Here is a 17,014-nt window from a genome sequence, read left to right on the forward strand (position 1 = left end):
CTCTTGGGAGAGTACAATATGACAGTATACCAGACATTCCCTGCACACAATAAATTTGCAGTCTAGAGGGGGACACAGAAATTAATATAAATATATAAAATTACAGATGTAAGCGCTGTGGGGCTGGGAGGGGAAATGAAGAAAGGGAGCAAGTCAGGGTGATGCAGAAGGGAGTGGAAGAAAAGGAAAAGAAAAAGAGGGCTTGGCATGGAAGTCCTTGGGGACAGGTCGGGTCTAGGGACTAAATAACACCCCACAGATCTGTAAAAATCTCAGATCACTGACATGCTTAGGAGGTCGGTAAACCAGCACTCATGTTTAAAGGAAAGATATGACACGTAGTTCTGGCTGCCTCTCTCCCTCACAGAGAGGACTTCCAGCTCATCAGTGGCATGGAGACAGGGAACATAACACTGTTTTCAAAGAGCGATGCCATTGACACTCTGAGAGAAAATATTTAGAGTGGCAAATATTTGGAAACGGTGATTTACACCGTAATAAAACTGGGTGATCTTGAAGTTTTCAATATGCTGTAAATAATGGAGCCATCCATAATAAGAAGATGATTATTTGGTACGGGGGAAAGCTTCAAGTAGGTCAAGGTGGATGTTGGATCAATATATAATCTTTCCCCATGGTCTAAATCACAGGTTTAAGTGACAGTGGAACATATCGGATGGACAATGTGAAATTCATGATTGCATTGGACTGCCTTGCCGTTTGGACCTTTCACTTTTATCAAAGAAAAAAATGCAGAAAGTTTTCTTATTTGTTTCCACCCTCTCATAGATTTAATACATTAGAATCAGTAGCACAGTATTATAGATCTCATGCATTAGATCCAGGTCCTCAATATTTTGAGGACTTGAAAAGAAATCCAATCCAACTTCTGGGAGTTCACTCTTTGAAAAAACTTTTTTTTTTTTGAGGAGTTATTTCCCCATTCACATTTGTTACATGGAACTGTTATATGATGTTGTTAACTGAATGAGGATTTTGGGTGTCAAATTGATCATTTTTAGTGGTATTTCCTCTCTCTAAATGGAATAGCTTGTATTTCAGGCTGAAACATTTGGTTTGTGGATTTAACCTTGAGTCATTTTTTAAATTTCAGGATCTGGCATCAATCGTGTTTTATCCCTATCATGGACGGGTCTCTATCACTTGGTTTTATTTTCCCTAAATAGGTTTCTGGCCAAGGCCAGCTCAAGAAGTTGAGATATGTTTAAATTAAATTTAGCATAATTAATCATTTCCTGCCAGAGGAAAGTCAGGGGAGATCCCCAAAATGTAAAAGCACTATCCTGGATTAGAGGTTGAAACGGTAATTGTTAGAATCAAACTGTTCATTTCCCATTAGACTCGAGGTTCATTTGGGGGGGGGGGGTCTGTGATGACCCCCCAACAAACATGGCAATTAGCTTTAAGTGATGATGAAGGGCCTGACGGCCCCAGAAGAAGGGAAGAAGTCCTGCTCTACTGCCTTTTCATCAGTTTCAACCATGGGGCTGTGACAGTTAGTACTTTCTCCAACGGTACTTAAAAACTAAAACAAAATTTAATAATATCTACTCTCCAAGTACTACAAATAAATTCTAGAAGAAGCAGTGTTGACCATCCTTGTGTTTTGAATAAGAGCATATATTAAACAGTTACATCTCTTTTTGGGAACTCTGATTACTAGGGAAATGCTAGCCATCTTTTGAGTTTTGCACTTCAAGATAGGTGGTGAGGTTCAAGGTTCAAGGTAGCATAAGATCCCTCCCTGACCAGATTACTTCATCAGCCTCCTTTCTGACCTCCCAACCTCATGCGTCTGTCCACTACAGTCCATATTTCCCTCCACTGCCCGGATCATATTTCCGCAGAAACGTTCAGGACATATCACCCCCCTCCTCAAATATCTCCAGCGGTTGCCTATCCACTTCCAATATCAAACAAGAAATATGTGCTTTGCACATATTAAGCACTTGATAAATGCCATTATTACTATTATTATTATTGTCTTCACACAGTAAGTGCTCAATAAATATAATTGAATGAATGAATGATTGTAAACTCTTTGTAGGCAGAGAACATTTCTACCAGCTTTGTTGCATTGTGTCCTCCCAAACACTTAGTGTAGTGCTCTGCACACTGTAAAGGCTCAGTAAATACCATTGATTGTTTGATTGGTGTCTTTAGTGTGGAAGAATGGAAGGGAAAAAGGAAACATGACCTGAGCTTGAGGTTTTTCCCTTAACTTTCCTAGAGACCTGGTGACCTTTCATTAGCCAAGAGTTTCATTACACCAGACCAAGGAGTAGGCTAGAAACTGGGATTAAGAGCTGGGCAAAGAGTCCTCTCAGTCCTAATCATCAAGCGTTTTTTTTTGTTGTTGTTGTTTTTGGCTCAATTGGTTACCGTTTTGCCTACTTCCTCTCTTCTCACATTCCAGCTCATCTTTACTATTCCTTCTAAGCACACCTTGCCCTCGAGGAGTATACAGTTTAACTCTGCTGGGTGTGGCTCAATTTTTTTTTGGTATTTGTTAAGCATTTATTATGTGCCAGGCACTGTTCTTTATTGCTGGGGTAGATACAAGGTAAACAGGTTGGACATAGTCCCTGTCCCACGTGGGGCTCATAATCTTAATCCCCATTTTACAGATGAGGCAATTGAGGCCCAGAGAAATGAAGTTGATATGCCGAAGGTCACACAGCAAACAAGTGATGGAGTCAGGATTAGAATCCAGTTCCTCCGATGCCCAGGCCCATGATCCATCCACTAGACAATGCCGCTTCTCTCAGTTCTGGGCATGTTTTAGGTGTGGGGTGAATCACACTGTTCAGCTTGGTTTCAGATATTTTAGAAAGTGACTCAGTGCTTAGATCAGTGCTTGGCACATAATAAGTGCTTAACAAAAGCCATTATTATTATTATTATCTTAATGATTATGGGCTTTGGGTAACCCTCGGTAGCCTAGGATAGCTATCGACCATTGCCTCTCCTTTAAAAGATGTTGACCCCTTTGCAAGTTTGATGACATATTTGGGGCATACCTTTTCAAGCGCTTAGTAGTAATGCTCTGTACAGAGCAACCCCTTGACAAATGTCTGAAATATATGTAATGTTAAGGTGGGTATTTAATAGACATTTGCTTTGAGTCAAGCACTGTGCTAAGGGCTGGGGTAGACATAAGCTAATTAGAGCATCACAGTCCCTGTCCTACTTGGAGCCCATGGTCTAAGAAAGAGACAGAACAAGTATATTACCCCAGGTATATTAAAAATATTTTACTGATGAAGACAATGAGGCACAAAGGAGTTAGCGACTTATCCAAACTCACAAAGCAGGCAAGAATTGGAGCTGGACTAGAACCTTGGGCTCCTGAATCTCATTTCCACGTTCTTTCCCCTAGGACAAGCTAATGAAGCTCAGTGTCTCAAAGACAAAGTACTAACCTCTTCATAACCATATTAACCATACTTCACCCAAGCTTTTTACATTTAAGCCAGGTGAATTGACAACCCAGCTAAGACCAAGTTTCCAACCTGATTAACTTGTATATAATAATAATAATAATAATAATAATAATAATAATAATAACAATAATAGGAGAAGCAGCATGGCTCAGTGGAAAGAGCATGGGCTTTGGAGTCAGAGGTCATGGATTCAAATCCCAGATCTGCCAATTGTCAGCTGTGTGACTTTGGGCAAGTCACTTCACTTCTCTGTGCCTCAGTTGCCTCATCTGTAAAATGAGGATGAAGACTGTGAGCCCCCTGTGGGACAACCTGATCTCCTTGTAACCTCCCCAGTGCTTAGAACAGTGCTTTGCACATAGTAAGGACTTAGTAAATGTCATCATTATTATTATTATTAATGGAACTTGTTAAGCACTTACTATGTGTCAAGCACTGTTCTAAGCCCTGGGGTAGATACAAGTTAAGCAGGTTGGAGACAGTTCCTGTTCCACGTGGGGCTCAGAATCTTAATCCCCACTTTACAGATGAGGTAACTGAGACCAAGAGAAGCAAGTGTCTTGCCCAAGGTCACACAGCAAAACATGTGGCAGAGGCAGGATTGGAACCCAGGTCCTTCTGACTCCCACGTCCATGCTCTATCAAGCCACACTGTTTTTCAACAACCCACTCGGGGAGGACTCAAGGTGAATGGCTGGCTTTCTGACTCTCCCACGTGTGCTGTTGCAAGCCCATGTGGCATCAGAATATCAATCAATCATTCGATCGTATTTATTGAGCGCTTACTGTGTGCAGAGCACTGTACTAAGCGCTTGGGAAGTACAAGTTGGCAACATATAGAGACAGTCCCTACCCAACAGTGGACTCTCAGTCTAGAAGGGGGAGACAATGAACAAAACCAAACATATTAACAAAATAAAATAAATAGAATAGATATGTACAAGTAAAATAGAGTAATAAATATGTACAAACATATATACATATATACAGGTGCTGTGGTGAAGGGAAGGAGGTAAGGTGGGGGGCATGGAGAGGGGGAGGAAGGGGAGAGGAAGGAGGGGGCTCAGTGTGGGAAGGCCTCCTGGAGGAGGTGAGCTCTCAATAGGGCCTTGAAGGGAGGAAGAGAGCTAGCTTGGTGGATGGGCAGAGGGAGGGCATTCCAGGCCAGGGGGATGACGTGGGCCGGGGGTCGACGGCGGGACAGGTGAGAACGAGGCACAGTGAGGAGATTAGCGGCAGAGGAGCGGAAGGTGCGGGCTGGGCTGTAGAAGGAGAGGAGGGAGGTGAGGTAGGAGGGGGCGAGGTGATGGACAGCCTTGAAGCCGAGGGTGAGGAATTTCTGCCTGATGCGTAGGGTGATTGGTAGCCACTGGAGATTTTTGAGGAGGGGAGTAACATGCCCAGAGCATTTCTGGACAAAGACAATCCAGGCAGCGGCGTGAAGTATAGATTGAAGTGGGGAGAGACAAGAGGATGGAAAGCAGGACGTGTTTACATACACTGATATGTGAGATTACACGTCAGCTGTTCCCTTGCTGTTCAGCATTTGAAAGCAGATATTTCTGTCCTCTGTGAAGTGGATTTACAAGGCCTAGAAGAGGATGACTGTTCCATTAGGTTTCTGTCCTCAGAGACCACTGGTCTCCTAATGAGCTTGACAAGAAAAATTCCCAAGGGAATTTTGCCTCCAATTCTTCTCATGTAAGCCTGCTCGGGAGCAGTGGTTTGCAGCTTGGCACAGAATTGCTAGACTGTAAACTCTTTATGGGCAAGGAACATGTCTACCAACACTGTTGTTTGAACTCTGCCAAGTGCTTAGTACAGTGCTCTGCACACAGTAAGTGCATGACAAATACTATTGATTAATATATTAATACCAAAATCAATGAATCAATAGTTTTATAGAGCCCTTACTATGTTCAGAGTGCTATACTAAGCTTTTGGAATAGTATGATAGGGTGAGTAGACACTTTCCTGAATTCAAGGAGGGATACGCAAATACCCAAGGAAGGATACTCAACTGATACCCAAATCTAAATCTAGATCTCCAGCCCTGATGTCTTTCCCTCTCTCCAGTCTCGCATCTCATCCTGCCTTCAAGACAGCTCTACTTGGATGTCCTCCTGTCACCTCAAACTTAACATTTCCAAAGCAGAGCTCCTTATCTTCCCACGTAAACCCTGTCCTCCCCAAATTACCCATCACTGTAGATGGCACCACCATCCTTCCTGTCTCACAAGCCCATAACCTTGGCATTATCCTTGACTCTTCTCTGTCATTCAACCCATATATTCAATCCATCACTAAATCCTGTCAGTCCCACCTTCACAACATCGCTAAAATCTGCCCTTTCCTCTCCATCCAAACTGATACCATGTTAATGCAGTCATTCATCCTATCTCTCTTGGATTACTGCATCAGCCTCCTTGCAGACCTCCCAGCCTCCTGTCTCTTCCCACACCAGTCCATACTTCACTCTACTGCCAGGATCATTTTTCTGCAAAAGCTTCCAGAACATATTACCCTGCTCCTCAAAAAACTTCAATGGTTGCCCATCCACCTCCACATCAAACAAAAAATTCTCACCATCAGTTTTAAAGCACTCAATCACCTTGTCCCCTACCTCACCTGTCTTCTCTCCTTCTCCTACCCAGCCCACATACTTTGCTCCTCTAATGCTAACCTTCTTACTGTGCCTCGATCGCACCTGTCTCGCCAATGACTCCTAGCCCACGTCTTGCCTCTGACCTGGAATGTCCTCCCTCCTCAAATCCTGCAGGCAATTACTTTCCCCTCCTTTGAAGTCTCTTTGAAGACTCATCTCCTCCAAGGGGCTTTCCCAGACCAAGCTCCACTTTTGTTCATCTCCCACTCCCTTCTTCATCACCCTGACTTGCTCCCTTTATTCATCCCCCTCCCAGCCCCATAGCACTTATGTACATATCTGTAATTTTACTTATTTTTATTGATGTCTGTCTCCCCTTGACTAGATGGTAAGTTTCTTGTGGGCAGGGAATGTCTCTGCTTATTGTTGTATTTTACTTTCCCAAGTGCTTAGTACAGTGCTCTGCACACAGTAAGTACTCAATAAATATGATTAAATGAATGAATGAAAGGAGATTGTAATCGAGTTGGGAGGACTGACAATAAAATGAGTACAGGAGAAGCAACCGAGTATAGGGATATGGACCTATACTTGGATGGGCTTTAGGGATGAATATCAGAGTGCTTAGTGTATGCTAAATGTATAGTTGACTCAAAAGAGAGGGTGAATAGGGTGGAGTAATGAAAGATTAGGCAGGGAAGGCCTTCTCTATAAGATGCAATTTTAGTAGGGGTTTGAATATGGAGAGAGGTTGTATATGGAATATTCAGGGGGAGGGAGTTCCTTGCAAGAAGGAGTATGTGAGCAAGTGGTTGATGATGTGAGAGCCATTGATTGAGGCACAGTGAGTAGGAGGTTTTAGAGGATTGAATGTGAGGCTTGGGCTGTAGTTGGAGATGAATGAGGTAAGGTAGGAGGGGAAGAGATGATTGAGTGCCTTGAAGCCAGTGGTGAGGAGTTTCTACTTGATGTGGAGGTGGATGGACAACCATTAGAAGTTTTTGAGGAATGGAGAGACATGCCCAGAATCTGTTTTTGAAAAATGATATGGACTGGATAATGGTGAAATTATTAAGCACTTACTAGGTGCCAAGGACTGTAATAGGCACTGGGATAGTACAAGATAATCAGGTCCTACATGGGGCTCGCAGTTCACATAGGAGGGAGAATGGATATCAAATCCTCACTTTGCAGATAGGGAACTGAAGCCCAGAGAAGTTAAGTAACTTGCCCAAGGTTACACAGCAAACAAGAGGCAGAGCTGGGTTTAGAACAAACATCCTCTGATTCCTAGGCTCATGCTTTTTCCAGTAGTCCATGTTGCTTATCTGGATTGGGGAGAGGCTAGAGAAAGGGCGGTCACAATTGATTATCCAAACTTCACAGTGAGCTTGAGCAATGGAGAAAGACAAAATTTTTAAGTGTTACACATATAGAATGCTTGAGCCCGAAATGACATAGGGTGTTAATATTCCCAAGTCTCCCTTCCCAGTAAAGATCAAAATATATGTTATGAAGTAGCCAATTTTTCCCCTGCTCAGGTTTCAAAATTGTTCTTTAAAAATAGCATCCTGGCTCTGTTACCGAAGACTGGGGAGTAATCTGCCCCTGACCCTGCTTGCTCTGTTTCTATTCCTCATAAATATTTTCAAGGAGTGCATCGGTAATGACATATTCTCGTTTCTGCTGTTGCTCATTCTCCATCAGCAGGTCTCAATGCACACCCGCCTGTCCTAAAGACAGGTGGACAGATTGCTCCTTCATTCATTCATTCATTCAATCATATTTATTGAGTGCTTACTGTGTGCAGAGCACTGTACTAAGCACTCATCCTTGGTTACTACCACTTGTAAAAAGATTAAATAACTAAGCCTTGAAGCCAGATTGCCTTCTGTCCAAGCCTCTGCCCAACAGCTCCAGTGCTGGCCATGAGGGCAAGTCAGGCCATTGGTGGAAGGATGATGGGCAGATTCTGCAGATTTTAGACTGCTGACAAAAAGATTCTTGGCCTGGATGGTCGCTGTAATGACCCTCGGAACAAATGGGGTATTCATTCTGCTCAAAATGGCAAACACAGGCCTTGAGAAGAGTAGCTTATTCAAATCCAGCCATGTGGTTCTCATCACAAGGCCCTGAATCCATTAAGCTCAATTGATAATTTGTAATCTTAGTTATTCACATGCCAGAGCCATAAATTATAAGCAGAGTCATCGGAGAGAGAGAGAGAGAGAGAGTGAGGGAAAGGAAGCTGATTAGAACCACAAGTATGGGAAGATAAATCATCTGGATGAAGTTTAGATGTGCTAATAGATTTGAAAAAAGCTTTGGGAAACAGCTTTCTCTTAACGGGAAGATAATGTAAACCTTAAAGTAGCTTAACGTGCATTTTGCTAGGGAAATGGAAAATGTTTGCTTTGGGTGGGTATCTGTGTTGTCGTTCCCTTGCTTACTGAGAACTGGGAAAAGTCCCATACTCCCCTCCAGCCTTGTGTCTTGTTGCTTATTGGCCTGTGTGTATGTGAGCTGGGTATGTTAATCTCCAAAGAGGGTCTCTGCTCTGAGACTTGCTCCTGGAGAAAATGTTGTAAGTGGAAAACTTTTTTCTACTGTACCCAATGCCTGCCAATATGATCCTTATTAGAGTCATAGGGAACATTTTCCTTCTGTCCCCAAGCTGTTTTCTGCTTATTATTACGATTAACATAAGCCATTGCCTGGCAAGATGAAGATTAGAAACTCCTAATATTCATTTTAGAGTAAGAGGTCTCACTAGATTTTGGAATGAGAGTGGAAGGATGGGAGTATGATGTGTCAGAGCCCCAATTCTGAAGCGTATTGTGATTTACCTGAAATTCCTTTTAGATCCAATTTTGATTTGCTGGAAAATTTGCTTTTTCTGAGCCCAGCTGGGTCCCCATAATGATGGCCTCTGAAAAAACTTTTGAGGGGAAAAACATCACAATTTTAGCTGAGCCAGCCATGAGTAACTCAGCTGCAGTGATTTCTGGAGGAGAGGGGTTGGAATTGTGTTGGTCAGACACTGTCCCTGGTCCTTTTTCTATAATGATAAACCTTGAACGTTGTGACCACTTGATTTCCTAACCTGAAATGATTTCTCTTTTCTTCACAGACTGGAAGGAAGGAAAAAGGTGATCCGCTGAACATTGCTATCGACAAGATGACTAAGAAGACCAGAGACCTCCGAAGACAGGTACTGTTTGCTCTATAAAGGGCAAGAAAGGGACAGAGCATTTGTAAATTGTTGTGATCCCTTCAAGTGCCTTAACTGAAATGCGGAAGAAAGCCAGTTAGCCTAACTAATCTAGACTTTGGGTGGTTCAGGTAATCAAAAGTTCAGATAACCAAACCAAATTAGGTTTGGAGCTATTTTGGTCAGTACAATTGTCTTTGAGATTCTTTTTTCAATTATCAGCAGTACAGTTGGTCATCTTCTAATGTGTGTTTTCACTGAGTGCTTTGAAAAGCAGCATGGCATGGTAGATAGAGCACGGGCCTGGAGGCCAGACAAACCTGGTGGAGAATTACAAGTTTTCCTTAAAGTGGGGCTCTTCAGTGCCCACATTATGGCACATAGCCTCAGTCCGGCAACCTAGCTTAACGATTATTCAGATGGTTGGCTTTGAGGGAGATTCACTTTCCTTCATTTATTCAATGGCATTTATTGAGTGCTTATTGTGTGTAGAGCACTGCATTAAATGCATGGAAGAGTTCAATATTAGTAGACATGATCCCTGCCCACAGAGAACTTGCGATCTATAAGGGGAGGCAGACATTAAAATAAAATACGGATACGGGAAATGGTGGAGTGCTGTGGGGCCTATCCCCAATTTTTTTATTTATATTACTGTCTCCCCCTCTAGACTGTAAGCTCGTTGTGGCAGAGAATGTCTCTGTTATATTGTTATATACTGTATTCTCCCAAGCACTCAGTACAGTGCTCTGCACACATTAAGCACTCAATAAATACTATTGATTGAGTGGAGTGAATAGCAAATGCTTAAGGGGCAGAGATCCAAGTTCATAGGTGATGCAGAAGGGAAGTCAAACTAAGAGAAATGAAGGCTTTAGTCAGGGAAGGTGTTTTGAGGCATATTAATATAAATTGGTCCTATTCCCTTTTTGTAGTCAGGGTAGGAGGCTGTCTGTATCCATCCTACCTTGTCAGGGCTGGAGGAAAGAGATATATCACCTCAAGTCATAGGAGGTGCAGTGGGAGGAACTACCAGGAAGCTGCAGTTCAATCTTCCAGCCTGGGCCTCTGACCTGGTGGCTTCTGCTATTGCAGCCAGTTCAATTAGCAGCCCAGACCTGTCTTTTCTTGGGGGCGGAACATGAATTTCTGTGACCTGAAACTACCCAGGGACGATGGGGAAAATTCTTGGGGTTTTGGCAGGGGGTTATATTATTTGTTAAGTTCTTCCTATATGTCAAACATTGTTCTAAACTCTGGGGTTGGTACAAGTTAAAGAGGTTGGACACGGTCCCAGTCTTGCATGGGGCTCACAATCTAAGTAGTAGAAGAACAGATATTTAATCACGGGTATTAATGAAGCATCATGGCTCAGTGGAAAGAGCCCGGGCTTTGGAGTCAGAGGTCATGGGTTTGAATCCTGGCTTCGCCACATGTCTGCTGTGTGCCCTTGGGCAAGTCAGTTAACTTCTCTGTGCCTCAGTTACCTCGTCTGGAAAATAGGGATGAAGACTGTGAGCCCACATGGGACAACCTGATCACCTTGTGTCCCCCCAGCGCTTAGAACAGTGCTTTGCACATAGTAAGCACTTAACAAATTCCATTGTATTATTATTACTATTAATCCCTACTTTACAGTTGAAAAACTGAGGCACAGAGAAATTGAGTTCCCAAGGTCATGCAGTGAGCAATTGGCAGAGGCAGGATTCGAACCTAGGTCCTGCTGACTCCCAGTCTTGTGCTCTGTCCACTAGGTGATACTGCTTCATTGCCTCTTAGTGGGAGAGATGACTGGGGACATGATTGTTCAGGCTATGCTGGTACAGATTGCCTTGGATTCAGAAATCTGGGACATGTGTAGTTGATGAAAGCAGTTGGTGGGAGCAGGAGAGAGAGTAAGAGAGCATGGTCACTGCCTCTCCCCTCTTTCTTTCTCCCTCCTTCCCCATCTCCTCCTCCTTCTTCTGCTCCTCGTACTCTTCTTCTGTTCCTCCTACTCTGCTTCCTCTTTGGATGATTGCTTTTGTTTAATTTTTTATTTGTGTTGATCACAATGGTAACCGGGAAGTGTACGCACATCAGTTTGGTCAAAACTGTACTGAGCAAAGCCAGCGTAGTTGGAAAATAATTTGCAGATTCTACATTTTTCTTTGGGGTCTTAATGACCCCACTGCCTGAGAGGAACGATTTAGAGAAAACAGGGACAACAGCTCGCTCCAAGTCAGGCATCTTTAACACAAATCCTTCCCAGTTGGTCTCAGCACGTGGCCACAGGTCCAGACCCTGAGGATTTTAGCACATCTGTTCATTTACATAATCTCACCCCTAGCTGACAGTCAGCTCCCCCTGGCCCTTCTGTCGATGATCCCGCTGGAATAAAAAATCATGAGTCCCCATGCTAAGCACTTAGTACAGTGCTCTGCACACAGTAAGTGCTCAATAAATACGATTGAATGAATGAATCAGTTGTATTCTGTGGTTTCTTTTAGTGATTGAATAGGAAGTCTGTTCCAAGGTCGTGGGGGAACATGGGGAACTAGGGTCAATCTCAAACTGCAGTTGGGAGGGGGCTAGAGGTAATCTGTAGCAGGAGCAGTGCTTGAATGCACCATGGCACTCTGGTAGTTGAGAAAGGGAGTGTATGGGCCGTGACCATGGAATTGGAGAATGCGGGAAACCTGTAGGTGTTCCATGGCAGAACCAGTTCCAGGCATTGTGGAAGGCCTGCGTTCTGGGAAAGAGGCACCTTGGTGTCAGAGAGAGAGAGAGAGAGAGAGAGAGTATGTGTGTGTGTGTGTGTGTGAAGTTGGTGGTGGTTCTAGGCATGGGGGCACCAGCACTGCGGAGACGTTCTGGAGTGGCAGACACCATGTGTCCCCAGAGGAATGAAAAGAGGGGATGTCAAAGGTGGCAAGAGTTTGGCCTTGGTTCCATGATGGAAGTGGCTTGGGGCTCGCTTCTTTGCCCTGGAGCTCAGGTCTGAGGAGGACAAGCAGAAGAGACTGTCTTAAGGTGGCCAGGCTTGACTCTGATTCAGTTATGGATGGTGTAAAAACAGTGTAATGCCCTCCTTTTATTATTATTATTATCATTATGGTATTTGTTAAGCACTTACTTTGTGCCAAGCACTGTTCTAAGCACTGGGGTAGATACAAGATAAACAGGTTATCACACGTGGGGCTCATAGTCTTAATCCCCATTATAAAGATGAGGGAACTGAGACCCAGAGGAGTTGTGACTTGCCCAAGGTCACAAAGCAGATGAGTGGTGGAGACAGGATTAGAACCCACATCCTCTGACTCCCAAGCCTGTGCTCTTTCCACTAATCAATCAATCAATCAATCAATCAATCGTATTTATTGAGCGCTTACTATGTGCAGAGCACTGTACTAAGCGCTTGGGAAGTACAAATTGGCATCACATAGAGACAGTCCCTACCCGATAGTGGGCTCACAGTCTAAAAGCGGGAGACAGAGAACAGAACCAAACATACCAACAAAATAAAATAAGTAGGATAGAAATGTACAAGTAAAATAAATAAATAAATAAATAAACAGAGTAATAAATATGTACAACCATATATACATATATACAGGTGCTGTGGGGAGGGGAAGGCGGTAAGGCGGGGGGATGGAGAGGGGGACGAGGGGGAGAGGAAAGAAGGGGCTCAATCTGGGAAGGCCTCCTGGAGGAGGTGAGCTCTCAGGAGGGCCTTGAAGGGAGGAAGAGAGCTAGCTTGGCGGATGGGCAGAGGGAGGGCATTCCAGGCCCGGGGGATGACGTGGGCCGGGGGTCGATGGCGGGACAGGCGAGAGCGAGGTACAGTGAGGAGATTAGTGGTGGAGGAGCGGAGGGTGCGGGCTGGGCAGTAGAAGGACAGAAGGGAGGTGAGGTAGGAGGGGGCGAGGTGATGGAGAGCCTTGAAGCCCAGGGTGAGGAGTTTCTGCCTGATGCGCAGATTGATCTAAGCCATGCTGCTTCTCAATGGACTCCTTCCACTGTCCCTTTTCCTACTACAATAGGCACAGGTCTAAAATAATAATAATAATGGTATTTGTTAAGTGCTTACTATGTGCAAAGCACTGTTCTAAGCACTGGGGAGGTTACAAGGTGATCAGGTTGTCCCACAGGAGGCTCATAGTTTTAATCCCCATTTTACAGATGAGGGAACTGAGGCACAGAGAAGTTAAGTGTCTTGCCCAAAGTCACACAGCTGACAGTTGGCAGAGCTGGGATTTGAACCCATGACCTCTGACTCCAAAGCCTGTGCTCTTTCCACTGAGCCACACTGCTTCCCTAAAAGTGAATGAACTCGTAATTGTTACCTTTCCTTGCAGTCCATGTGAGAAGAAATGGAAAAATATTAGGTGGCTCTTGTGTTGGTTCTTCTTTCTGCACCCCACACTCACCCCATCTCATCCTCCTTGTTCTGCCCCCACCTTCCCAGAATCCCAAGACTGCCTCCACCTCCAGTTGTAAATGCATTCAATATCATCTCCGCAACTCCAAACACAGCACATCCAATATCTGCTGCAGATTTTCCCCATTCTCTCCTCCTCACCATTATCTTCAAATAATGTCTAAGCCAACCAAACACCTCTTATGTGAATTATGCCTCCATCATGGACAGTAGTAGTAGTAGTAGTAGTAGTAATAGTAGTAGTAGTAGTAGTAGTTGTTGTTGTTGTTGTTTTTGTTGTTGTTGTTGTTGTTGTTGACCCTCTAGACTGCAGCTGCCCAACCATCCTCCTGGTCTGTAACTTTGGCACTATTCTTGACACATCTCTCTCATTCAACCCACATATCCAGTCTGTCACCAAATCCTGTCAGTTCAAACTTTATAAGGTCTCTAAACTCCACCCTTTCCTCCACATCCAAACTATCACTTTAATCCAAGCATAGAAGTGGTAGTAGTAATATTTATTAAAGGCTTACTCTGTGGAGAGCACTGTAAATGATTACACAGGTGAGAACTGGGTATTCATTCAGTCGTATTTATTGAGCGCTTACTGTGTGCACAGCACTGTACTAAGTGCTTGGGAAGTACAAGTCATGTGTTCCCCCAGGGGTCAGGGAACTCACAATCTAAAAATATAGTAGTAGTAATAATTAATTAGTAAGCCCTCCCTAGATGCTTTGGATGTGGTATGTTCCCTGCCAGAAAAAGCCTTCCCTCTCAATTTACATCAGAACAGGTGTGAGTTCATTTACGGGACCCTGCCATTTCCAGTGTGGCTCAGTGGAAAGAGCCCGGGCTTGTGAGTCAGAGGTTGTGGGTTCTAATCCTGGCTCTGCCACTTGTCAGCTATGTGACTTTGGGCAAGTCACTTAACTTCTCTGGGCCTCAGTTACCTCATCTGTAAAATGGGGATTAAGACTGTAAGCCCCATGTGGGACAACCTGATCACCTTGTATCCCCTCAGTGCTTAGAACAGTGTTTCACACATAGTAAGTGCTTAACAAATGCCATCATTATTAGTATTATTATCATTTCCATCGCAAGGCAGATTGCCCAAGCCTGAATTTCCCTTGTCTGGCTAAATTTGGGTGGGAGATCATGCTTTTAGGAGAGACCCTTTGATAAGGAAACCAGCATCCTTCCAGAGACTGTTTCAGAGTTGGCATTTAGCTGCACCCTGTGATTGAGGTCTGGATACCCATTTTGATTAATCAGTTGTATTTATTCAGTGCTTTCTCTAATAAGAATAATAATAATAATTGTATTTCATTCATTCATTCAGTTGTATTTATTGAGCTTACTGTGTGCAGAACACTGCACTAAGTGCTTGGAAAGTACAATTCTGCAGTTAAGAGAGAGAATCCCTACTCAACAACAGGCAAGGGCTTGCTATATGCCAGACTCTGTACTAAGCACTGGGATGAATACAAGAAGATTGGGTTGGACACAGTCCCTGTTCCATGTGGGGCTTATAGTCTCAATCCCCATTTTACAGATCAGGTGACTGAGACCCAAAGAAGTGAAGTAACTTGCCCAAGGTCACACAGCAGACAAGTGGCAGAGTTTGGTTTAGAACCCATGATGATTTACTCTGTGCAGAGTACTGTATTAGGCTTTTGGGAGAGTACTAACGGAGTTGGTAGAAACATTCACTGCACACACTCCTCCTCCCCTCCCCCAAGACTGCCCCCTCACCCCAGAATGAATACAGCACTATCCCCCACTATTTTTCTCAACTGAATTCCACAGCAAGCAACTTAGGTCATCATTTGTCTGAGAGCAGAAATCTGAATACATTTCTAGTTGCGCTATGTCCCCCTCCTACTGGAAAATGCCATTGAATTTCCACTTCAGATCAGAGTGACTTGGCCTTTCTTTAAGGCTCAGGCAAGGCCTGTTCGGAGAAAGTGGGTCTGGCTGCCAAATTGGTAATGTCCTTTTCTTCAGGGATTTCATTTTCTGGGCCAGAATTAGCTAGTAACACCCTGATTTTACAGACCACTGATGATTTCCCAAAGTGGTTTTACATCACTTTTCTCCCACCATTTCAGTGACTTAAAGGAATATATGATTATCCTTATTTTTTTTATTTTTTCAAAGTATTTATTAAGTGCGTAGTATGTGCCAGGCACTGTTCTAAGCACTGGGGTAGTTACAAGGTAATCAAGTTGGAAACAGTCCGTGTCGCACATGGGGCTCACAGTCTTAGTCTCTATTTTACAGGCAAGGTAACTTAAGCACAGAGAAGTTAAGTGATTTGCCCAAGATCACACAGCAGACAAGTAAATGGAGCTGGGATCTAGAATCCAGGTTTTTCTTACTCCCAGGCCACACTGCTTCCCTGGCACTGTCATGGAATTATATTGGTGATCCCAACCTTCTCCGATTGAAGTGAACCCTTAAGGGAGAGTGAACAGTCTCCAATAATGATAGCTGGAGACTTGTTAAATGCTTTCTCTGTGGCAAGGATTGAACTAAGCACTGGGGTAGACACAAGATGCACTGGTCAGAAACAGTCCCTGCCCCTCAGGGGGTTCACAGTCTAAATAGGAGGGAGAACAGATATTGCATCTCCATTTTGCAGATGAGGAAACTGAGGTACCCAAAATATAAGTGACTTGCCCAAGGACACACAGCAGACAAGTGGCTGAGTGGGGATTAGCTTCTCTGAATCCCAGGCCTGTGCTGTGTTTGTTTTACCCACTGACCCAATCGGAACATGACTCTGAGGATGAGAAATTGGGAGTAGAACTGTGCAAACCACCAGCACTATAAATCAGGAGTTGGAAACCTGTGATTTGCCAGGTAAATCTAGCCTGATTTGCCAGGTAAATCTAGCCATATTTATTGAGCATTCATTGTGTGCAGAGCATGTACTAAGCATTTGGGAGAGTACCATATAACACTGTAACAGACACATTCCCTGCCCACAGTGAGCTTACAGTCTAGAGGAGGAGACAAACATTAATATAAACAAATAAATTACAGCTATGTACATAAGTTCTGTGGGGCTGGGATGAGGGGATAATAATAATGATGGCATTTGTTAAGTGCTTACTATGTGCAAGGCACTGTTATAAGCACTGGATGAATAAAGGGAGCAAGCCCTTCTCGATACCAATGTGGTTCCCAAGCCTAGGCATCCACTCTGTTAGAGATGTTGCCCTCGAAGGCTTGACACAACAAGGGTGATGCCATATGCTTTTTCCCCAATGATTTGGGGACAGGAAAGTGCTGGACCACCCCTCCCCCTTTGATTTGGACAAGGTTTGAGG

The 17,014-nt window shown here is 43.9% G+C and overlaps 1 protein-coding gene across 4 annotated transcripts in view; it reads left to right on the top strand.

The window, feature by feature from the left end:
- Nucleotides 1–17,014, top strand: part of CTNNA2 (catenin alpha 2) — a 1,073,907-nt gene that overhangs the window by 798,739 nt on the left and 258,154 nt on the right. For all 4 annotated transcript variants that reach the window (XM_038752080.1, XM_038752081.1, XM_038752083.1 and 1 more), the window contains one exon: nucleotides 9,200–9,280. In XM_038752080.1, coding sequence (XP_038608008.1) covers nucleotides 9,200–9,280 — 81 coding nt within the window. The remainder of the gene's footprint in view (nucleotides 1–9,199; nucleotides 9,281–17,014) is intronic.

The sequence above is a fragment of the Tachyglossus aculeatus genome, chromosome 10, assembly GCF_015852505.1.
Source record: "Tachyglossus aculeatus isolate mTacAcu1 chromosome 10, mTacAcu1.pri, whole genome shotgun sequence".
NCBI lineage: Eukaryota > Metazoa > Chordata > Mammalia > Monotremata > Tachyglossidae > Tachyglossus > Tachyglossus aculeatus.